The sequence below is a fragment of the Ochotona curzoniae genome, unplaced genomic scaffold (assembly GCF_017591425.1).
Source record: "Ochotona curzoniae isolate NIBS_2020 unplaced genomic scaffold, NIBS_Ocur_1.0 contig_4645, whole genome shotgun sequence".
NCBI lineage: Eukaryota > Metazoa > Chordata > Mammalia > Lagomorpha > Ochotonidae > Ochotona > Ochotona curzoniae.
This window is the reverse complement of record NW_024466353.1, coordinates 1,448,951-1,472,265: the sequence shown is the minus strand read 5'-3', so window position 1 is coordinate 1,472,265 and position 23,315 is coordinate 1,448,951. Positions and strand designations below refer to the sequence as shown.

Sequence of the window (23,315 nt, the reverse complement as noted above, 5' to 3'; positions counted from 1 at the left end):
TGCAGGGTCCCAAAGCCTTGGGCTGTCCTCAATTGCTTTCCCAGGCCACAGGTAGGGAGCTGGAAGGGAAGTGGGGCTGCCGGGATAGAACTGGCGCCCATATGGGATCCCAGGCGTGCAAGGCGAGGACCTCAACCACCTGGCCACCGTGCCGGGCCCTTATTTTATTTTTATTGGAAAGTCAGATATACAGAGAGGAGAGACAGAGAGCAAGATCTTCCGTCCAATGATTCACTCCCCAAGCGGCTGCAATGGCTGGAACTGTGCTGATCTGAAGCCAGGAACCTGAAGCATCTTCCGGGTCTCCCACATAGATACAGGGTCCCAAGACTTCAGATAGTCCCCGACTGCTTTCCCAGGTCACAGGCAGTGGGCTCGATGGGAAGCGGGGTGCCGGGACACAAGCCGACGCCCATAAGGGATCCCAGCATGTTGCAAGGTGAGGACTTTAGCCACTAGGCTACCGCACCGGGCCCCTCTCCTCTACTACATAAAACACTATGTTCATGCAGAAAAAGACACAGCACAGTGTCTGAAAAAGAGCAGGCATCCAGTTACGTTAACTGCGCAGCTACTATGTACCAAGCACCAGGACAGTTGTTGATTAAATATTTGTTTGTTTTTCCCTCATTAAGATTTATGTATTTTTATTGGAAAGGCAAATATACAGAGAGAAGGAGAGACAGAGAGAAAGATCGTCCATCTGCTGGTTCACTCTCCTAGTGGCCGCAATGGATCTGAAGCCAAGAGTGTTTCCTGGGTCTCCCATGTGAGTGCAGGGTCCCAAGGCTTTGGGCTGTCCTCGACTGCTTTCCCAGGCTCAGCAGGGAGCTGGATGGGAAGCGGGGCAGCCGGGATTAGAACCAGCACCCGTATGGATCCCAGCACATGCGAGGTGAGGAATTAGCCACTAGGCTACTGGGCCTAGACCCCTCCTAAGGAAGTATTACTCACTTGCCTATTGGCCACAAAGATGAGTAGAGTACAGAAGAAACAAAATTCTGAGCAGTAATTTCATTAGAACTTAAGAAAAACTGCCATAGTTAGAAATTTCAAAAGAGGATATCACATATATAATCAGAGCCCACATGGTGCTGGCCCTTCTGGTCCTGCTGGGTGAGGTCCTGCTGTCCCTGCAGGCACTGGTCCTGCTGGGCGAGGTCCTGCTGTCCCTGCTAGCCCTTCTGGTCCTGCTGGGCGAGGTCCTGCTGTCCCTGCTAGCCCTTCTGGTCCTGCTGGGTGAGGTCCTGCTGTCCCTGCAGGCACTGGTCCTGCTGGGTGAGGTCCTGCTGTCCCTGCTAGCCCTTCTGGTCCTGCTGGATGAGGTCCTGGTGTCCCTGCAGGCACTGGTCCTGCTGGGCGAGGCTTCTGTTTTCTTGTCTTGTCCTTTGTTTTGATCTCCCATTGGCAGACAGGAAGTCACTCGCTATTCAGTGTGGTCAACCACACGCATGGTATAATAATGCTGATCTGCAAATAAAGGCTGATGAATAATTTGCATGACTTAAGAATGCCCGGAAGTGAGTGTCTGGGCCACCACTACTGGGTAGGACTTGGTTCTCTCTTCTATTGCCCAAGATGCTGTAGGGGCAGAACCCAGGGAGATAAAAGTTCAAGCTCTGGGTCCCTGCTCTTCCTTGTGCTGCATGATCTTTTCCAGCTGGAAGTCCCACGTTTCAGGGCTACGGTGGGAGCCAGCACTATTCTGGGAAGGCCGCCTGGCAGACACTGAGCCCTTAATACATGGAAGCCATTACCATGAGGCTGGTCACGTCCAGTCATCTATGCAAGTTCTTGCATCTATTTGTGGTGGTGTCTTGATATTTCCGTTTTGGCCTGTTAAAGGTCTGTTCTCCATGTACTTGCAAATATAAACCAAGTGTCTTTCAAATGAAAGGCAGTTGTAGGGAGGCAAGGCCCAAACTGAGATGACATCACATCCAAATGAGTGTGCTGGAATTCAAGCTCTGGGGTACTCAGCAGGGGAACCACCTGGCGATGGCGACGAGGTCATGGCCTAAAAGAGCTCAACCACACCAGCTCAGACAGACTGCTGAACTGGCTCACAGCACAAAGGGAAGTTCTCCATATACAGCTGTTGACTCATGCCGTCTGGGCTGCACCTGGAGGAGTCAGGTGCCATCAGCCAAGGAGGTGGGGTGACATCATCTTGCACATGTCCGTCGTCTGTCTGGTGCAGGGGGAGCAGTTCGCATTCTGCCAAGTTCCCATTTCTCATGATTTCCACCCACTACGCCCCAACCCTGCCCTCCTCATGGAGGCTGACAGCAGCTGTGTCTAGCTTTCCATTTCCTGGATGGTGGAGGTATTTTTCCACACCCGACACAGCGCCTGGCTTGTACTCTACTCAAATGGGTTTCCAAAGAAGCACCAACGGGACCTAGCGGCTCCAGCCCACAGTTTCCCTTCGGGGTTCCGGTGAAAATGTGTACCGTGGCAGCTGGCACTGCTGATTTACTCCACTTCGCCGAGCTCCTCTGCTTAGACTCCTCTGTCTTTGCACACATTAACCAGGAATACTTACAACAATCCTATTACTGGTACTGCCTATTATTCTCATTATGCATTTACTGAGGGAGGCTAATACTTAGAGAAATGAGGCAATTTGTCAAAAAAAAAAATCATACACCCAATAGGAAGAACAGGCAGGATTTTCAGTCATCAGTTTAACATCAGAACTTGTACCATCAACCACCAGGATACTTGTCAAGAAGTTGTAAATCATAGCACAGCTTTAGAATAACAGAACTGGGAAACAACTGTGAGGTCCACAGGTAGGAAAGTAGCTGACTCCATCGAGAAAGCATTCTGTGTTAAGACACTACACACTCGGGCCCAGCGGTGTGGCCTAGTGGTAAAGTCCTCACCTTGAACGCACCACGATCCCATATTGGCGCCGGTTCTAATCCTGGCAGCTCCACTTCCCATCCAGCTCCCTGCTTGTGGCCTGGGAAAGCAGTTGAAGATGGACCAAAGCCTTGGGACCCTGCACCTGCATGTGGGAGACATGGAAGACGTTCCTGGCTCCTGGCTTCGGATGGCACAGGACCAGCCGTTGGGGTCATCAGATGGAAGATCTTTCTCTCTCTCTCTCCTCCTCTCTGTATATCTGACTTTCCAATTAAAATAAATAATTCTTTTTTTAAAAAAAAAAAAAGACACTACACACACACACACAGAGTTACCATTTTTTTAAACTGCCAAGAAGTATATGAAAAGATTGTTCAAATATTTAAATAAGGAAAAGTCTAGTATTTTTATGTATATCTATAAATATATGTGCTTTATGTTGGTTAGTGTGATATTGCATGAGTCTTTCTTCTGGAAGCTATGTGCATTTTCTGTAACATACTAATTCACAGAAGGAGGGACTGTTAACTATTCTATTTAAAAGTGTTACATCAAACTCTCTGAGTAGATTCCAAATCAAAAAGTTTGCAGACAGCTAACTTCATTCGCTAAGCCATTTTTAAGGCAAAAAGAGAGCGGATGCAGAAGAGTAAAATTTAACTGGAAGGAAAGCAAAGTCAGGAATCGATGACAAAGTTCACCTCCACTGTGGGAAATCAACGGTCTCTCCCTAGAACTCCCAGTACAGAGCTCACAGCAGCTGGGGATCTGAGATGAGGGATTTATCATCCACAGCTCCCTTACTCACCAGTCAAGGGCACTGAGCCCCTCTCGGCCCCAGGCTGCACACTGGACAGCTGGGCAGAGCTGGCTGCGGCAAGATCCTGCTGACTACTGCCATGCAGCCTTGAGGCACAGAACCACAGCTGTGCAGAGCAGCACCATGAGCTGGGACCCAACTGCAGGCCAACCGGGAAAGAGGATGACCAGGGACCCTCCTTGCATCACACAGGGCGATGTTTGGAAACTGACATTCCGCATTCTTCAAGTGTAACACTCTTACTTATTAGAATATGATGAGACTTAAAGTTTTTCTTTTAAAATTAGGCTATATTTTATCTTAAAGGCAGAGAGAAAAAGAGAGAGAAGAGAGAAAGATTTTTGCAAACCTGGTTCATGCCCCAAATGCCACAACAGCCAATTCTGGGACAGACTGAAATCTGGAACTCAATCCAGATCTCCTACTTGGATGGTAGGGATGTAGCCGGCTGAGCATCACCTGCTGCCTCCCAGGGTGTGCAAAATTAGCAGGAAGCTGGAGTCAGGAGCACAACTGTGACCTGAAGCCAGATACCCAACAGATCAGGATGCAGCAGCCCAGGAACACCTTAAGCCCTGCACAATACATCTACCTGTTTTTTTTTTTTTTTCTCTCTCTCTCTCTCAAACAGGAGGGGCTGTATAGGAAAAGACCCCTTGGAAGTCTCTGAAAGCGCCTATCTTCCCAGCCAGAGAGAGCGCGTGAATATCAGCTCTACTGCATTTCAGTGGGACACAGCCAGGATTACAGTATCCTCTGAAGCCTAAAAGATGCTAGGGGATAACTCCCAGATGACTCTGACATCTACAAAAACCAGCTGACACATGACTGTGCACACTATGAGCTTAGGAAGGAGCAGTCCCACCTGCAGTTGTCGGCTAGATATGGTATCCTTATTAAAGAACATTAACACAGCTGCAAGCATGTAGTAAGAGCTGCGGTCTGCAGAGTATGTTCAACAACCATTCCATTCCAGTCCACAGGAGGACAGAACCTGTTGGCATTCACAGGAGCTGATGGTAGCATATATTCACAACCATTGCCCCAGACCAATGCCAACTATGCCCACTTTCTGTCCAGATCATTGGACCATCTGTAATCTGGACATTATACAAAAATTATATTGCTTCTTCAGATCAGTGCCATGGCCTAGTAGGCTAAGCCTCCATTTGTGATGCCAGCATCCCTCAGTACGGATGTCAGTTCGAGTCCCAGCTGCTCCACTTTTGATCCAGCTCCCTATTAATGTGCCTGGGAGAGTGGTAGAAGATGGCCCAAGTGCTTGGGTCCTTGAGCCCACATGGGAAACCCAAAAGAAGCTCCAGACTCCCGTCTTAAGACTGACCCAGCTCTGGCCACGGTAGCCATTTGGGGGGTGAACCAGTATATGGAATATCCCTGTCTGCCTCTCCTTTTCTCTCTGTAAATCTGTATTTCAAATAAAAATAAATAACTCTTCTTAAAAGTTACATTGCTTCACTGTTTCAAGGATACGTGATAATGAGAAATTCGCCACATGTACTGCAGATATCCTGATAAATTATACAGGAGAGGACTTCTAAACAGTCATGAAAGCATCAAAAACTAACTTCAGTGTGGGACAGAAATGCTTGAAATCTCTACATGTCAAGTGTCTTTAAGAACCCACAGAAAATGCACATGGATTTCAATCTTTTTGCACCAAAATAGGTTTGTCTTTTCATTCCGTTTGCCATGAATATTTTGCAGTACATCCACAATACAGAAAGTGAGAGATCCACCCCCTGAAGTCCTGGAGGCTGTGCCATCAATATCAGCCATGCACAGAAGTCCCCTTCAGAGTAAAAGCCACCTTTCCCCTCCTACCTCTAAGAGAGACCCATGTCACAGGCTACATTCCTTTAAGTTTTGCTTGCAGAATGTTCCATGCTGGTGCAACCTGTTTCAATCCACTGACAAGAAGTCTTGTCAACGCAAGGTTGTTCGCTGTGGAGGGGAGCCCAGAGCAAGAACGAGATAGGTAGGTAGGTCTAGTTTTCAGTAAAAGCAGCTTTCTACCAGCCAGCCAGTGCCATGTGTGCCAGGAGTATCTGTAGGAAGAAAAGACGTGGTGAGAGCCTGCAGTATAGCTGGAGGCCTGCAATGCAAGGCCGAGCCACACCCTCTGCCCTCAGGGACTGCCCGTCCCTCAAGTTGCAGCTCGTCGGGCCCTGAGACAGTCTGAGCATGTCACCCTGGGATATCGAGTGACGTCGTGGCCAGAGCAGCTCCTTAAGAACTGGACGCTCGCAAAGCTCCGAGGTGGAAGGCTGGGAGAGCGTAGCAGCAACGTTCTGAGAGAAGCAGCGTGCCTAGGCTGGACGTGAGCGGGCACTCAGTCTCACAGATCAGCCATGGAAAAGCTGGCCCGAGGCTCCCGGGTCACCCTGTTCGGATACCCGTATTCTGAACACAGTGGTGGCTTCAAGTCCCCAGCCTGCTCCCGATTCCAGCTCCCTACAAACGCACACCCCAGGAGGGAGCCTTGGTGATGGTTTCAGTTCTTGGTTCCTGTCACCCATGTGGGAGACCTGGCTTCTCCCTGGTCCAGTCCCAAGTCTCAATGTTGAGAAGGACACCAGAATTTCAGGGAGACCCAAGGCCCTGTATGTCGCGCACCATGCGGCTATGGGAACCTCCATTTCCTCCTTTGAGGACAGAAGCTGAGTACCTTAGCCAGGTGGCTCTGGATGAAGAACACCAACCCGGCGGCCAGGAGACAGGAAGTAGTGGGACATTGGCTCGTGTGACACCAGAAGGCGGAAAGCCCCGGGCTCAGGCCAGGCCATCTGCAAGATGGGGGCCTCGTTAGAACCCAAGAGGCCGTCGGTGCGCCCGTCAGCCTCAGTGCCCGGGCCGGAGGCTGTTAGTGCCAGTCCTGGACTCCGAAGGCCGAAGAAGCTGCAGCTTGAGGTATAGGAGTGGCCGGCCGGGAGGCAGAGCCAGAGAGGAAAGTCCGCCTTACTCCGCGGCCTATTCCCGCCATGCCCAAGCGGATTGGATGGGACTGGCCCACTCTGAGGCGAGTCCTCACCCGTGGAGTGGCTGACCCACACGCCAGTCTTTCTCTGGACACACCCTCCCTGGTAAGCGGGCTTTGGTAGTTGTGGAGGCGTGGCTCAGTCCAGTCAAGTTGACACCCAAAATTCACCACTGCTATGCCGTGACCGAGTTATTAGGCAGCCAGGTACACTTGCGCGGCACCTAGTGAAGAGGTGAAAAGGGGCTGGCCTAGCCCTTGGGCCCACATCCCTGTGTGGAGTCCGCCATGCACAGCTGCTTCTTGCCCCCCAGCCCCCCCCCCCATTTCCTGATTCTCATTTCGGCAGTTAAATGCTCAAGTGTGTCCCTTGCATGCTCCTTGGGCCCCTTTCTTGCTCATTCTGCTGCTTTCCTGAGGATCGTAATTAGCACGGAGACTGAATTATTCTGTTGCTATTGCATGCAAATAGTTTGCTTGAAAGTCAGACAGCACTGGGGAGGGTGGTTAGCAGGTGAGAGGCCGGTTAAGATGTCTGTGTCCCAGAATCACAGACCTGGATTTGAGACCGGCTCTGGTTCCTGACTCCAGCTTCCTGCCTGGAGAGACGCTGGGGGACGTGGCTCTATCCAAATTCACATTCCATGTGATTGCTAGAGTAAGAGCTGCAAACCCCTTTGACGCTGAGCTCTGTTACAATGGTGGGCTGCGACTGCACATGTTGACCACACTCATAAAAAAGGAGAACTTAAAAAGATATGTTTATTTTGGAACAAAAATTCGGAGATTCATATATAGCTTTGCTTTAGGGGCTTTTTAAAAATTTTTATTTAAAGGCGCAGAGAGAGAGAGAGAGAATAACCTTCCATCGGATGATTTAACTTGCTCTTCTGTAATTTGTATTGTCTATAAGAAGAAAGCACGGTTTACATAAATGGCCTTCCCATGTCCTTGCTATACTTCAACAACAGTGGCATTTTTATTTGTCCCAGTTTCGGTCCTATTCTGAGGTCTTATGGAGATGTTAGCATTGGGTTATGGTGGGGCAGGAGATGGGTCCTTAGTCACATAAGAATGGAGAAGTGCTGCACACCGTAACCACCTTTTGAGCATTGTCCAAGCACAGGAAGGTACTAAAGGTTGTAAGAAATCCTGATGTGAAGAAACAGATTTAATTTTAACTCAGCTTTGATTTTTCTAGATTGTTCTAGTTCCTTCAGTGTAGAGCGTCATCTCTGATCTAGTCTTTCTGTAACCCAGCTGCTGGAAGCCATTTCCTGGGTCAGTTGGTTTCTGTTTGGGCCCTGTCCGCAGAGGCCCCTGGTGGGAGGTTAGAAAGCAGGAGGTGCACAGTCGCTCTGGTGTGCCCTGCTCTGCTGTGGCCTGGATGACCACAGGGCAGCCTGTGGCTGCTGCCGGAGCACTGGGGGCAGCAGATCTCTTGGCCAACGTGGGGTTGCACCCCCTTGGACTCCTAGCCCAGCCCTGGCGTTCCTGGCTCCAGCGGCAGCAGCAGTGTCAGGGATGGAGGGATAACACTCTTGGCAGGACAGTTGTTGGGATGTGAGCAGTGCTGCTTCCCTTGGTGCTTCGGCAGCCATAGTTCTCCAAGCTTCCAGGGGAGTGTGGGGAGTATGTGCTCAGCCCTTCCCCTGTGTGAGGCTCTGTGTGGCTGCCCTGTCATTCTCAGTAGACACTGAGGTAAGCCAGGAGACATGCCACACATCTCCTGTGACTGGGGTATTCTGCAGGACAAAGCTGCCTTAGGAAACGCAGACAGCCCACGACTGCACCTGTAGAATCTCATTCACCCTACGTGAGAACCTCCTGAGATTATTTCCTGCCTCCACTGCACTGAACTGTGGGTAATTATCCAATGACACATAACTGGTAAGAGAAGTGGCAAGGGGGTGCACAGCATCCATTTTTTTAGTGTATGTGTTGCCGAAGCGAGCACCACAGCATCCATTTTTTTTTTTTTTGTATTGTCTTCTACAGACAACTGTCCTTGATCTAGAGAGTGGCATCTTTCAAATGAGTGATCTGTTCAAGAAAAGCAATGTGGATGCATGTAAACACACACGCATGTGCACATAGAAAGTGTTGTGCACAATGTCCACCTAACTTCCTTTGTGACTGATACTGCTAGTTAGTGCTTGTTTCAACAGCACATATACTAAAACTGGAATGGCTGATACTACTAGTTAACAATTTTTCAATTCTGAGCCCAAGTTTTCATCTCATAAAACTGGTTTCAGATCCCTTTATTTGCTTCTCAGAGGAGAATACATGACCTTTGGCTGTCGTATCCAAGTTATTGGTGGCAGGAAGACACTAGTTCACGTTGGCATTGTAGTGCCAGCTTTGAGTGGATGCCAGGGAAATCGTCACTTTTGGCCAGTGCTACCAAGCAGGCCAACCCCACCCCCCCCCACACACACACACAGAATGCTCCATCCAGCCTTGCCCGAGACAGAGTTCAAGGTCAAACTGCCCTCTTGTGGTGGAAGATTGCTGTTTGTTTTTCTCAGACACTTATTCTTAGTGTGAGGGTTAATATTTATCAGAAATTGATTTTTTTAAAGATATATTTTATTTATTTGGAAAACAGAGTTACAAAGACAGAGAGATTTTCCCACTCATTCACTCCCCCTAATACCTGTAACAGCCAGATGTGGGCCGGGCTGAAGCCAGGAGCCAGGAGCTTCTTCCAGGTCTCCCAAGTAGATGGCAGAGGCCCAAGGACACGCGCCTTCTGCTGCTTTCCCAGGCCTGTTAGCCTGGAGCTGGAATGGAATTGGAGCAGCTGGGACTCAAACAGGTGCCCAGATTAATATCACGTTTAAGATGAACAGTTCAGTGGTATGTCATGCAGTCACAGAGCTATGCAACCATCACCACTAATTCCAAAACATGCTTATACCCCTGGTCCCTAAAGACCCTGATTTTAACAGTCTATTTATAACCACTCACGTAGCATGCACATAATGGTTTGTTCTAGCAAAATTTCTGTTCTTTCCCCAGACTTACAGCTTTATCTGTCTCAAATCTTGTTTTCTACTCTATGTGATCGGTATTTGAATTCTTCTCTTCCACTAGTCTGACGATCAAATCAGGGCGATTGACTTACTCGTCAACCTGGATGCCTCGTTTCCTTGTGTCGGAAACACTCGGATCCGTTCCACTAGCTGTCTGGACGTGTGCAGGTAGTTGTTGCCAACCACAGTTATTTGACTGTGCCTGCTGTCTGACAGCACCCTTCCGCCCAGTAACCATTTACCTCTCATCCCTCCCCAGGCTTTGATAACCACTGTTGTGCTTCTTTAAGAGCAATGTTATGCCTTCCACTTGGAGGGAATATGTAGTATTGTTTGTTCTGGGTGTGCCAGACTTACTATACCTCATGTAATATTCCTCCCAGTTCCATCCACATTGCAGCAGAAGTCAGAATTCCTTTCAAGTTGGAGTCATGTTTCATTGTGTACACACTCTGCATTTTCTTCATCCCCACATCTGTCAGTGGGCAACCTTGATTCTGTGTCTTGGCTGGTGTGAACAGTGTGGTAATAGCCATGGCAGTGGATGTGTGCCTTCAACATACTGATTTCAATTCCTTTGGGTATGCCAGGGTACTTCCCGGGGCTCAGGGAAAATGAGATTCAAAGACATTTACTTTGGTGTGAAAGAATTTTAAAGTCCACATCTAGCGTTTTTTTTTTTTTCTAATAGATTTCAAAATCGTTTTGATTTAAAATAAATTTATCTTTCAATTCTGTTTTCCATGAACTTTTTGAAGTGGCCACACATACTCGGCGCTGGGATTGCTGGTCCCATGGCCCTCCTGTTAGTATTTCAAGGCACTGCCATGCTGCTAGCTGCCATAGCTGGAGGCCCTCCCGAGGTGCGTCTCCGTCAGCGTTGCATCCTTGCCAGCACTGGTGATTTCACACCTCTTTGAGAATAGATATTCCAACAGCAGAGGTGTCATGAATGATTTGTGTTTCTCTGATTAGTGATTCTAAACATTTTTTTCACGTATCTGTTGGCCATTTGTACATCCATTGTTGAAAAATGCCCATTCTGGTCATGTGCTTTAAATCAGACTAGTTCATTTTTGGTGAGGTTTTTTTTTTTTTTTTAATTTATTTGGAAATGTCTCTCTCTTTTGTTCTTTTTAAATCATTTAGTTATTTATTTGAAAGACACAGTTACAGAAAGAGACACAGATCTTGTATCCATTGCTTCACACCCCACATGGCTACAACTGCGGGCTGGGCCTGCCAGAGCTGAGCCAATCTAGAGCTAGGAGCCAGGAGCTGCTTCTGGGTTTCCCACAAGGACTTGCGCACATCAGCAGGGAGCTGGATAGAAAATGGAGCAGCTATGATTCAAACCAGTGACCATGAGAGATGCGAGGACCACAAGTAGCAGTCTATCCACTGCCGCAGTGCCAGCTCAAAAATGTTCTTTTCCCTTTTTTTGTTTAAGATTTATTTATTTTTATTGGAAAGGCAGATCAGATTTATGGAGAGAAGGAAAAGACAGAGAAAGATCTTCTATCCACTGGTTCACTCCCCAAGTGGCCACAATGGCTGGAGCTGAGCTCATCTGAAGCCAAAAATCTGGAGCTTCTTCCAGATTTCTGCCAACTTGAAAAGGAATGCATTTGGCCTTTCAGTACATTTGCCATCATTTTGCAGTCTTTTATAGATCAAAATATATTTTGTCTCATTTTTGGCCTAGAGTTTTTAGTAAAATACTTCTCCCAAATATGGACCATCATGGGGCAAGTGTTTGCCTGTTAAATTATCCCTTGGGACACCCACACCCCATTTCCAATGCTTGGGTTCAGGGCTCGGCTGCTTCTACTGCCACCTCCCTGGTTAGAGACATGCTGGGAGGCACTGGATGATGGCCGCAGTGCTCAAGGGCCCTGCTGCCCACACGGCAGACCAGCTAAGTTCCTGGCTCCTATCTTTGCAGTAACCCAGCCCCAGTTGTTACAGGCATTTGAGAAGTAAACCTGCAGATGGAAGATCACTGTGTCTCTCCTTTTCAACTGAAAATAGAGTTGATGATTCAGTGGGTTTTTTTTTTTTTTAAGTGATAATTTCACCCCTTAAAAAACACTGTGCAGGTGGTTTTGGGTTTTTTCGCTCAGTCTATATAGGCTGTTGAGTCACAGCCACACGTGTGATAAGCATTTGCTTTCCCAGGTCCCTTCCTGCCTACACTCCCAGTATTTCCTGGTTCCTTGGTCCTCCAGCTAACAGCTGGGGCCCGTTTTCTCTGCCTCACACTTTCTTTTTTTTTGAAAAGGCAGATTTCCAGAGGAGAGAGACACAGAGAAAGATTTCCCGTCTGCTGATTCTGAGAATCCCTGTTTACTCTCTCCTCTGGCTGCAACGGCCAGAGATGAGCCAATCCCATCTGAAGTCAGAAGCCAGGAGCTTCTTCCGGGTCTCCCACGCAGGTGCAGGGTCCTCTTCTGCTTTTCCAGGCCACAAGCAGGGAACTGAATGGGAACTGGATCAGCTGGGACACAAACCAGTGCCCATGAGAATGCCAGCATGTGGAGGCTGAGCATTAGCCACTTGAGCCATCGTGCCAGCCCCTCTGCTACACCCTTCTACCGACTATGGCTGCTCCCAAGTCGAGTTGGTGAATGAAAAAAGCAATAAGGGTTTGCTTCACTTTGCTGAGTCCACGGCTCCTCCAACTAGAAAGGTTCCCCTCCTTGGCATTTTGAGTTTCCCCTTTTCATTATTTTATTTATATAAGGCGAATACATCTCACAATGCAGATTTAGGAGCACAGGGATACTTCCCACCGTTTTTCCACCCGCCCCATTTGAACAGTAAAAATTTATGCCGGATGTCTGGGAGAGCAAAAGTTGTTTTTATTTCCTAAGACTTACTCATTTGAAAGGTATAGTGACAGAGAACTTCCATCCACTGGTTCACTCCCCAGATGCTGGCAACAACAGGGCTAGTAATTCCCTCCAGACTCCTCAAGTGGGTGGCAGGAATCCAAGTATCTGGGTCACCGTTTGATGCCTAAAGGCCCATTAGAGGAGATCCAGATGGACTTAGCGGCAGGACTCCACTATGGGGAGTGTGCATCCCCAGTGGTTGTTTAACCTGCTGTGCCTCAACAGCCACCCAAGTGCTTTAATGAAGCTTCAGTGGCTATGCCCAGTTCAAGAAAATCCATGCCTAACCCATAAACTGCTGTAATATCACAGAAGCAGGTTGAAATCTGAAATGCAGTATTTTTCAACAACCGTGGAAAGGCTTGATTACAACAGAATTAACGGGCACCTACTGTTCTTGAGGGTTTTCTGCACAATTAACTCTGGGTGGGAATAGATACTAGGGCAGCGTGCGATGCTGAGACACTGTCAAGGACGGTGGGTAAGATTTCAATTGCAGACTTCTGGGCACATGCAGTGGATTCCAGAGAGCAGAGCTGGGTAAATCAGTGTAACTGACAATGCTGACACAAGTGTCAGGAGTACCTGGAGGAGGGATACAGCAAACAGTTCTGAAATAACTGATGTAGGAGGATGGCCCCCCCTTCAAATGTAGCAACAAGGATGGCAAGGTTCATGAGCAGAAGGCAAGAGAACAAGGTGGAATCAAGACTCTACTTCCCTGTCGTGACAGCAAGTAGGGGGATGAGAAAAATTTCCCCAGTCACCCAGGGATTTCATTGGGACTTCCTCAGGAAATGCAAGGGGGCATGAGTGAGAAGGAAGGGAAGTTCTTGGGAGAGTGCAAGTTTGCATCATTGCAGCCTGCTTTCTCGCCACGCACACTGACCCTTTGTGGTTGAGGAGTGACAGTTTCAGAAACTTCCTTGCCCAAAACTGCAGGTTTATACAGTGCCACCCCTGTAGAGGCAGGATACAGAACCATCCCCAGTCTCTTCACTGGAGCCTACCTCCTGTGGCTTCTGGGGTGTCTCAAGTTGTAAAGGGACTGCAGAAATACAAGGGAAGAATACACACGGTGTCACAAAGAACAGAGCACGTCTGTGTTATAACCATGAATGCAGTATCTGCCAAATTCACTCCGATCTTTAAAAATGATGGCGAAAGGACGGTGTAAAGCTAGTCCAATCACAACTTTATAAGCTTACTTATTATCAGGAGTAAAAACAGAAAAGGTAAAATGCATCATAATGTTGCATGCTTCTGCAACTGTTGGTAAGGCTGACATTAATTGGGACACCCATTTCTTGGTGGCCTGCAGACAGTTTCTCGGTGAGCCACACGGCCGTGCGGTGCTATGAGTCCGGCAGCATCTGGCTGTGCGTGCCGCTCCTGGTCTTCAGCTGTGACTGTGCGATATCCGCAAGTGCGCTCTGAATCTTCTCCAGAAGCGTGTCTCCCCGGTAAACCACATCCTCCAGACACGTGGCGGCCTCGTGGTTCTCCTCCTCAAGCTTATATAAGCTGGCAGCCTTTCCAGACACAAAGAAGACAACCTTTAAAGTTGAGGGCAAAGAAACTGCAAGGAGGTATTTAGAGCTGGATGACTCTGAGTCCAGCATATTGTTTCAGCAGCAGCAATTCTATCAGTGAGATAACTTTGAAGGGTTTTTCTCTATTCATTTAACAATAATGGGTTTTCAGTGAAAGATCTCTTCATATCTAGTGTGGCTCCATCCCACACTGCTTCTGGACACTACTCCACGTTCAGAATGCCACCATCCTTCCACTCTTTGCTTGAACCAATCAACGTTTCCTTCTAACTCTAAATTGTACAACTACTGCACATACATTCAGCACAAGGTTCAACAGACTGTACTAGCTCACAATGAATGGAACTACCATCTTAAAATGTAACCTCGGGGGCCCCGGCAGCGTGGCCTAGCGGCTAAAGTCCTCGCCTTAAACGCACCGGGATCCCATATGGGCGCCGGTTCTAATCCCGAAAGCTCGACTTCCCATCCAGCTCCCTGCTTGTGGCCTGGGAAAGCAGTCGAGGATGGCCCAAAGCTTTGGGAGCCTGCTCCCGATTGGGATACCGGGAAGAGGTTCCTGGTTCCCAGCTTCGGATCGGCGCAGTACCGGCTGTTGCGCTCACTTGAGGAGTGAATCATCGGATGGAAGATCTTCCTCTCTGTCTCTCCTCCTCTCTGTACATCTGACTTTGTAATAAAAAACAATCTTTTTTTTTTTAAAGATTTATTTTTATTATTTTTTTATTGGAAAGGCGGATATACAGAGAGGAGAGACAGAGAGGAAGATCTTCCATCCAATGATTCACTCCCTAAGTGAGCCCAACGGCCAATACTATGCCAATCTGAAGCCAGGAGCCTCTTTCAGGTCTCCCACGCGGGTGCAGGTTCCCAAAGCTTTGGGCTGTCCTCGACTGCTCTCCCAGGCCACAGGCAGGGAGCTGGAAGGGAAGCGGGGCTGCCGGGATAGAACCGGCGCCCATATGGGATCCCGGGCATGCAAGGCGAGGACCCTAACCACTTGCGCCACCGCGCCGGGCCCAAGCAAATAAATCTTAAAAAAAAAAAAAAAGTAACCTCGGGTCCAGTGTTGGGGATGGTAAGCTGTTAAGTCACCTCCTGTGGTAGCTATTCCTGTTCCTGTCCTGCTCCCTGCCAATGCATCTGGGGAAGCATAATCCAAGAGCCCATACCCCTGTCATGGACTCCTGTCACCACATGGGAAAACTGGATGGAGTCCCGGACTACCAACTCTGGCCTCCCAGGCCCCCAGCTGTGCAACCTTGCGAGGAGTAAACCAGCAGATGGAAGCTCTTTTCCCTGTCTTTCCCTCTCTCTTACTCTTTCAAATAAGAGAATAAATATTCAAAAAGAAAGTAACCTTAAAACAACTATTACAACAAAAGGCATTAAATTTATTTCCTATAATTTGAAATTCTCTATTACTAGTAAAATTGTACAAGGAAAGAAGATTTTTACCTGTAAGGCAGCTGTTGATTCTTCACTGGGTAAGGAGTCGATCAGAACATCAATGTCTTTTGCTGTCCGTGCAATGAGAGCTGCGAAGAGCTGCGCATACTCTGTAGGAGACAGCACTGGATTAGTACAGGAGACAATCTCAGATTTGCAAACCCAGAAAGTAAATTTCAGTTAATAAAGCCAGAAGACTTCATGGAAGCTTCTTATACTGAAGTTCTGATAATGAACGTGATGTTTCAAGAGTTACGCCACTACTTGCAATGCCAGCATTCTATACTGGAATACTGGTTAGAGTCCTGGCTGCTCCACTTTGATCCAGTTCCTACTAACAAGCCTGGGAAAGGAGCAGCAGATGGTTCAAGGCCTTGGGTCCCTGCCACTAATGTGGAGACCAAGAAGTTGTTCCTGGCTCCACTTGGAGAGTGAATTAGTGGAAGGTCTACTGCCTTGCTGTCATTCTGCCTTTCAAGTAAATCTTTAAAGAAATTAATTTTAAGACACCAACCCCGTTACACATTTAATATGAGAACAAACTTGGAATTAGCATAACACGTGTCATTTTCTTTGTTAGAATGTGCAGTCACGGGAATAAATCCATCTCCTGAGAGAATGCCCTACTTATCATCGTCCCTCAGTCAAGTTCAGCGAGGTTCCTAAAATTTCTTCTCCAAAATATATCCATCTGGTATGACATGAACTGAGCAATTAGAGGTCATGCAATCAGACTATAATACAAAATTTCTGGTGCCACAAATAAAACCTCTAGTAGCATCTCAAACAATAGCATCTGTAGAAAGAAGCAACAGGTTGAGTCTCTCAGTAGCTCTAACGTAAAGTACACAAGAAGCCCGGAAGCCGGCTTACCTTCCGTGGGATTCGCGGGCTGGTCTTTGTTAATGGCTGTCTGGATGTTGCTGAAGGAGGCGGGAGGCCCGCATTGCTGCAGCACTCCGATGGCGTTACAGAACTGATCCGCGAGCTGTGGCCAGAGAGAGCAGGTCAGAGTTACCCAGGGATGCTCTGTGGCCAGACAGAGCAGGTCAGTTACCCAGGGTCCTAAGGGTTAAAACTTTAACTGGTGACCAGAACAATTCTTTGGTTTCTGAGCACAGAAGTGGAAAGGAGAGGAGTGCTCTGGATAAAACACGCCAGTGAGTTCACAGATAGATGTTTCCACCATGCAACCAAACTCAGCAGCAATCTAGGTCATGTTGATATCAATTTAGAGGAAACGAAATGGAAAGATTCAGTTTATTCTGTTGCCAGAAAATTTTCTAATCTTATCTTAGGGTACAGAACAATGAGAAATATGCACCAATAAGATTTTTATTGAAAAAGTGAAAGAACAAATTTGGCAAATATCTAAGTATGACTCCAGGATTTTTTTTAAAGTGGTACTCATATGCAGTTCCTTTCCTGAGATTTGAGTGTTCCCAGGCTTAAAGAAAAGTGGAAAAGACTGTTACAAAAGGCAGCTCAGGTGATTAGAAGTGTGTCCTAAGACTTGGGCTGTCCTAACCTAGGGCAGCTCCAGGACCGAGCTGCGTGTTCCCTCCCATCTGCAAAGCAGCCAACTGTTCCCTCAATGGGTACCAAATAGGTAGTGAGCATGTCCTAGTCAATAGTCCCATTCCAGATGAGGGCTTTCCCTTCAGCCCCCCGTCCTGCCAGTACCACAGAAGCTTCTGCTTTCCTTCCATCAGTGAGCTCACCCCAAAGCAGTCCTCTAACCACCTCTAACAGCCCACCATGTTAGGTCCCCCCTTCTCGGAAGACCTCAACTCATCCCACTGTGGCCAGCAAGTTAAATCTTCAACTCTCGGGTTTCCGATGCTTCAGTAATAATCTGAGTTTCCTCACTCCCTCACAGTTACTGGACTAGCCATTAAGCTTGTTAGTCGGCTATCTGCAACAGGGAATCAGTGCTTAGGAACTCCACAAACCTAGATTCTAAGCCTGCTCTAATTAACCTGAGAAGTTGATTTACCCTAAACAACATAATGGCAGCTCGTTCTGTCCTTCACAAGTTTCAAGATCCATTTAGTCTTTTATCCAACAAATATTCATGGGGGTGGGGAACCCCTCCATGATAAAAACTGAGCATCAACTTTATAAAGAGACATAAAATAAGTACGGCAAGGTCCCAGCACAATGGCTCAGTGGCCTTGCATGCGCCGGGATCTCACATGGGTGCCGGTTTGTGTCCTGGTTGCTATATTTCCCATCCAGCTCCCTGCTGGTTAGTGTAGGACGGCCCAAAGCCTGGGGACCCTGCACCCACGTGAGAGACCAGGAAGAAGCTCCTGGCTCCTGGCTTGGGATCGGCTCAGCCCTGGCTACTATGGCCACTTGGGGAGTGAGCCAGCGGATGGAAGATCTCTGCCTCTCTTTCTTTCTGTAAATCTGCCTTTCCAATAAAAATAAACAAATCTTAAAAAAGAATTATGGCAAGGGCACGGCGGCGTGGCCTAGCAGCTTAAGTCCTCGCCTTGAACACCCCGGGATCCCATATGGGCGCCGGTTCTAATCCCAGCAGCTCCACTTCCCATCCAGCTCCCTGCTTGTGGCCTGGGAAAGCAGTCGAAGACAGCCCAAAGTCTTGGGACCCTGCACCCGTGTGGGAGACATGGAAGAAGTTCCTGGTTCCCACTTCGGATCGGCATAGCATCAGCCGTTGCGCTCACTTGGGGAGGGAATCATCGGATGGAAGATCTTCCTCTCTGTCTCTCCTCCTCTCTGTATATCTGACTTTCCAACAAATAAATAAATCTTAAAAAAAAAATTATGGCAAATATGACATGGAGTTCTAAGGGCAATCAATAATTACAATTCCCAGAAATGCTAACGGCCCCTGTATTTCACTTCATATGGCTCTATATTCCAATTTCCTGCAGCTCTGACAGCTAACTCCCCAGCCACAGGTTGTTTTTGCATCACTGAAATGTCCCCGGGGTATGTGACATCATGCTAGCCGCCTGAGGGAATGCTTCCAATCTCCAAGGCAGGATATTCACCTCGGTACCCAGCCTCACCAGCTCCCGCGCTCTTCGCAGAGCCCAGAGTCCCTGTTTCACAACAGTAGCTTCCAGTCGTGGCCAGGTCCTAGGCTGTCGCGGTCACACTCGCCCCATACAGGCAGACCTGACCGGGGACATCATCCCCGCAGCCGGCGGGGCAGAGCGCAGCACCATGCCCAGGGCTCCCCGGCGGTTAAGGCGTGCGGACCTGCGGGCTTGCCGGGGCCTGACGACCGCCGGGAACGATGCCCATCCAACATAGAGAAGGTCCACTCCACCGAAACGTCGGCCAGAGCCCAGGAGCGCGCGGGCTGGAGAGACCGACCGAGAGCCTCGGCCCGCCGGAGCGACCACCCCTCAGGGATCACCCCTCGCCACCGCCGCGGCGGCCGAGCCCCGGCACCCGTGCCCCTTCTCCTCCCTGCCGCTTTCCTTCAGGACACAGGCAGACGGCGAGTGCATCGCTCACCGAGTTCACGGCGTCCTGCAGCTGCGTCAGGCGGTCCGCCATGTTTTTCCGACACGGATACAGACGCTGCGGCCTGTGGCTGCTCCGCGGCGCGCGTGCGCGTCACGGCCAATCACGGCGCTGTGACCCGGAGGGGGTGGAGTCATGAAGGGCACGCCCCGCGAGGAGGGCACGCCCCGCGAGGAGGGCACGCCCCGCGAGGAGGGCACGCCCCGCGAGGAGGGCACGCCCCGCGAGGAGGGCACGCCCCGCGAGGAGGGCACGCCCCGCGAGGAGGGCACGCCCCGCGAGGAGGGCACGCCCCGCGAGGAGGGCACGCCCCGCGAGGAGGGCACGCCCCGCGAGGAGGGCACGCCCCGCGAGGAGGGCACGCCCCGCGAGGAGGGCACGCCCCGCGAGGAGGGCACGCCCCGCGAGGAGGGCACGCCCCGCGAGGAGGGCACGCCCCGCGAGGAGGGCACGCCCCGCGAGGAGGGCACGCCCCGCGAGGAGGGCTGGCGCCGGCTGGCTCCCTGCACCTGCAGCTGCGGGGGTCTTCCCTGGCCGGGCATCTCCAGGTGTGCAACTGGGCAAGCTGCTGCAGGCTGGCAGGTGTTCGGCCGTCTGCCGAGGTCGTTGGATGCTATGGGGGTCATTCAATGGTTTATCCTACCTTCCCATGTAGTTCAAATTCTTATTTATTTTCACTTGATTTTTGAAAGGCAAAGAAAGTTCGATCTGCTTACTAATCTCCCAGGTATCTGCAACAGGCAGGGACTGGGCCTGGCCAGCCAAAGCCTGAGTTGTAGTTCATTCCAGGTGTTCCACGGGACTGCTCCCGTCCCATCACCTGCTCCCCTCCCCTCCCCCCAGTGTGCTCATTGGCTTAAGTTGGAATCAGGAGCCGAAAGCCTAGAATTGGAACTCAGAGCGCGGTGATGCCGGAGCCCCAAGCTCCGTCTTAACCAGGACTTCACATACCTACTCTATCACGTGGTAACATCACCTGGAATGCTTATTTTCCTTTGCTTGCTTTTCTAACAAAACCAGTCTCTTAATAACACATTAACCCATGCCACTGCCCTGAGCAGCACCGACGTCTTTAACTGGACTTCTTTCTATTTCAAGGTCTGGAAAGCACCTGCCGTTCAAAGTTGTCTCTCAGTTTTTCTATCATGTTCCAGGGAGAGATACAATTCCCTAGTTGTCCTAGGCTGGCCCAGGCCCTAGTGCAGGAGCCTGCTCTGGGGCAGAAGGGTTGCAAAGTACCCAACGCTCATCCTTCCCTGTGCCTCTGCCCTGAGGGTCGGGTGGGGTGGGTGGGGTGAGGTGGTGGGAGTTTGTCTTGTTGCCAACCCTGCCGCATGCTCCTGAACTGCACCTTCCTGGATCTGTACCCGCCTTATGTGTAATGACAACAACTTCCTCTTTACACATTCCCGTTTCCACAGATCTCAGGGGCGTGGCGTTCGCAGTGATTCCATGCAGTCTCCTTCTTACTACAGATAAACGACTAGGGACAACAACCCCTTGTGGCGCATTCCGTAGAATTCACAAGAAGTGGACCCACCATTTTCAGTAGCTCCAACTCTCAAATACTGTGAATACAGGGCTTGGGGGATTAAGCTCCCGGTGAAGGTGGGGGAAGCCAACCCCTTGGGCAAGCAGCTTGCTGCACTGAGTCCAAGCTTTTCATGGAACTTGTATCTCAGCCCGTAACCACTTGGGTTAACAGGGAACCACCCCAGATGAGGCTCATACCTATAATACAACTAACAAAACATACCTCCGGTTTTTGTTTTAACTGTAATTTGGAGCAATCTTATTTTTAAGATTTAAAAGAATTTTTTTTTAATCGGAAAGTCAGATATACAGAGAAAAAGATCTTCTGTCTGCTGGTTCACTCCCCAAGTGGCCACAATGACCAGAGCTGAGCGCATCTGAAACCAGGAGCCAGGAGCTTCTTAGAGATCTTTCAACATGGGTGCAGGGTCCCAAGGCTTTAGGCCGTCCTCAACAAGGATCAACGGGGGTTTCTAGCCGAGGAGCAGGGAGGGGTTGGAAGCTGGGAAAAGATGGAAAAGAAACACCGCAGTATCAGCAGGCATAGAGTAGGCTCTAGAAAACACTGAATGGAAGACTGACTCGGGAAAGAATGTGAATGACAAGGCCAGGGAGGCAGAAACCCTGTGCCTTAATGAGTGCTGGGAAGTGTTCCAAAGTGATTCAGTCCCAGCTGGAATTCACGCCGCCATGACACAACGCACATTGGCTTGGCCCAGGATGGTGGATTTCAGGAAGGTGGGGGTGGATTCCTCCCACGCCGGAGATCACACCATTGAGAACATCAGCTCTGAATGGAGGCTGAGACCAGACTTGTGGTGCAGCACAGTAAGTTGCCATCTGTGACACGGGCACCCCAAGGTGAGCACCATTTGGAGTTCCAGTTGCTTCATTTCCAACCCCAGTACCCATTTTTTAAATCTGTAGTAACACTAATTTTTCGGAAAAAAAAAAATCAGTATTTTTTTAACATGGCATCTTAACTCCTCAACTACCTGTATGATTTATTCAGTACTAGGCTGCAATACTGTGCAGTTCTTTGTCCTTCTACTTGAGTGCACGCTACACGGAACACACGTGATGCTCTTTCTCATGTCTGTCTGTTCACTTTGTTCCTTTGAACTTCAAGCCTTTTTGTACACATCTCTTTATAAAACTTTCCTGAGGGGCCAGCCTTTGATGAGGATCTGGGTGGGGTCCTGGCTCCACTCTGGATTCCAGCTTCCTTGCTAACACGCACCCTGGGGGGAGGGGGCAGATGAAGACCCCAGTGTTTGGACCCTTGCCACCACGTGGGAGACTCAGCTGGGGTTCCTGGCTTCTGGCTTTCAGCTGGCCTAGTCCCTGCTGCTGTGAGCCAGCAAGAACTCTGTGCTTCAGATAAACTTTCCCGAATGCTGGGTGTGAGCTAATTGCTCCCAATCATGACTACAATTTTTGCGCTTCTAGTGTTGCAGTTCACATCCCGAGGGTGATCACGGCCATGGTCGCTGTAGGCAAGAGAACATTCTGAGAAACACACTACGAGGCGATCCGTTATCCCACGGAGTTGTGTCTGAGTGAGGCTAGATGATACAGTCCACTTCGCCTTGGCTGGGCTGTGCAGGAGAGCTTACTGCTTCTCTGGTTGCAGTGCGTTAAGTAACGTGAGATGAAACCAAGAACAGCAGGAAAGGAAGCTGCTACTGCAGCTGTGGACTTCTCTAAGTGGTTACTGTGCTCTCAGAGAATGGTCAGGGGATGTGAGCACACGCATCCCTCAGTAACAGCCACGGATGGTCGGATGGTCGGTGTTGGTCTTTATGTCCTGTGTGTAACTATGTCTTAGCCTGGCTACAGTCAACTGGCACACACCTACACCAGCACGGCAGAAACATGAGTGCTACAGTGCAATCCCAGCTCCACTGGCCAGGAGGATCTTCCAGCTCCACGTAGCCCTGGGGGACTGCCTCGGATTGTCAGTGTGGGTTGCACTCGGCAGGCCAGGAGCCACCTGCTGCTTTGTTTCCGCATTTCTAGTCCCTGAAAATACAGACTTGGAAGGAATGAATGTCCTAATGTAATGATTTGTAATTGTTACTAAACAAGCTTTGAGTGAATTTCATGAAGTGCCAAACTAAATGTGAATGAGCATCCACAGGAAAGAGAATAAGACCAAAAAAAAAAAAAAAGAAAAGAAAAAGAAAGAAAGATGCAGAAAGAAGGTGAAATTAGTGAGGGGAAGGCTGAATGGGCATTTCAGAGCGGGCCTTCCTGACTTGGGCCACCTCCCATCTTTGTTTAAGGTGTCTTGAGTTGAACCAAAAACCTAGAGCCTTCCCTTCTTCTTGCTCTTTTGTTCTCTAAACATTAAAAGCTTTTAAGGCTTGAGTCACCCAGATCTTGGATTTGGATGTCTTTTTAGTCTCTGTATTGCTATTCTTTCTTTTTTTTTTTTAAGATTTTTTTTTTAATTGGAAAGTCAGATATACAGAGAGGAGGAGAGACAGAGAGAAAGATCTTCCATCCAATGATTCCCTCCCCAAGTGAGCGCAACGGCCAGTGCTATGCGGATCTGAAGCCAAGAGCCAGGAACTTCTTCCATGTCTCCCACACGGGTGCAGGGTCCCAAGACTTTAGGCTGTCTTCGTCTGCTTTCCCAGGCCACAAGAAGGG

At 49.2% G+C, this 23,315-nt stretch overlaps 1 protein-coding gene across 1 annotated transcript; it reads right to left on the bottom strand.

Moving 5' to 3' along the window:
* Positions 1-13,795: 13,795 nt before the first annotated feature.
* Positions 13,796-19,206, bottom strand: MED21 (mediator complex subunit 21). The gene is made up of 4 exons (XM_040987448.1): positions 19,119-19,206; positions 16,497-16,611; positions 15,633-15,733; positions 13,796-14,153 (listed from the first exon to the last, which is right to left on the bottom strand). The coding sequence occupies exons 1-4, from the start codon at positions 19,158-19,160 to the stop codon at positions 13,977-13,979; spliced, it is 435 nt and encodes a 144-aa protein (XP_040843382.1). The 5' UTR covers positions 19,161-19,206; the 3' UTR covers positions 13,796-13,976.
* Positions 19,207-23,315: the final 4,109 nt, after the last annotated feature.

Coding starts and splice junctions, on each gene's coding strand:
- MED21 (XM_040987448.1), bottom strand. CDS start 19,160: ATGGCGGACCGCCTGACGCAGCTGCAGGACGCCGTGAACTCG. Junction 16,612..19,118: donor TGCAGGACGCCGTGAACTCG/GTGAGCGATGCA, acceptor CTCTGGCCACAG/CTCGCGGATCAGTTCTGTAA. Junction 15,734..16,496: donor GCCCGCGAATCCCACGGAAG/GTAAGCCGGCTT, acceptor TGTCTCCTACAG/AGTATGCGCAGCTCTTCGCA.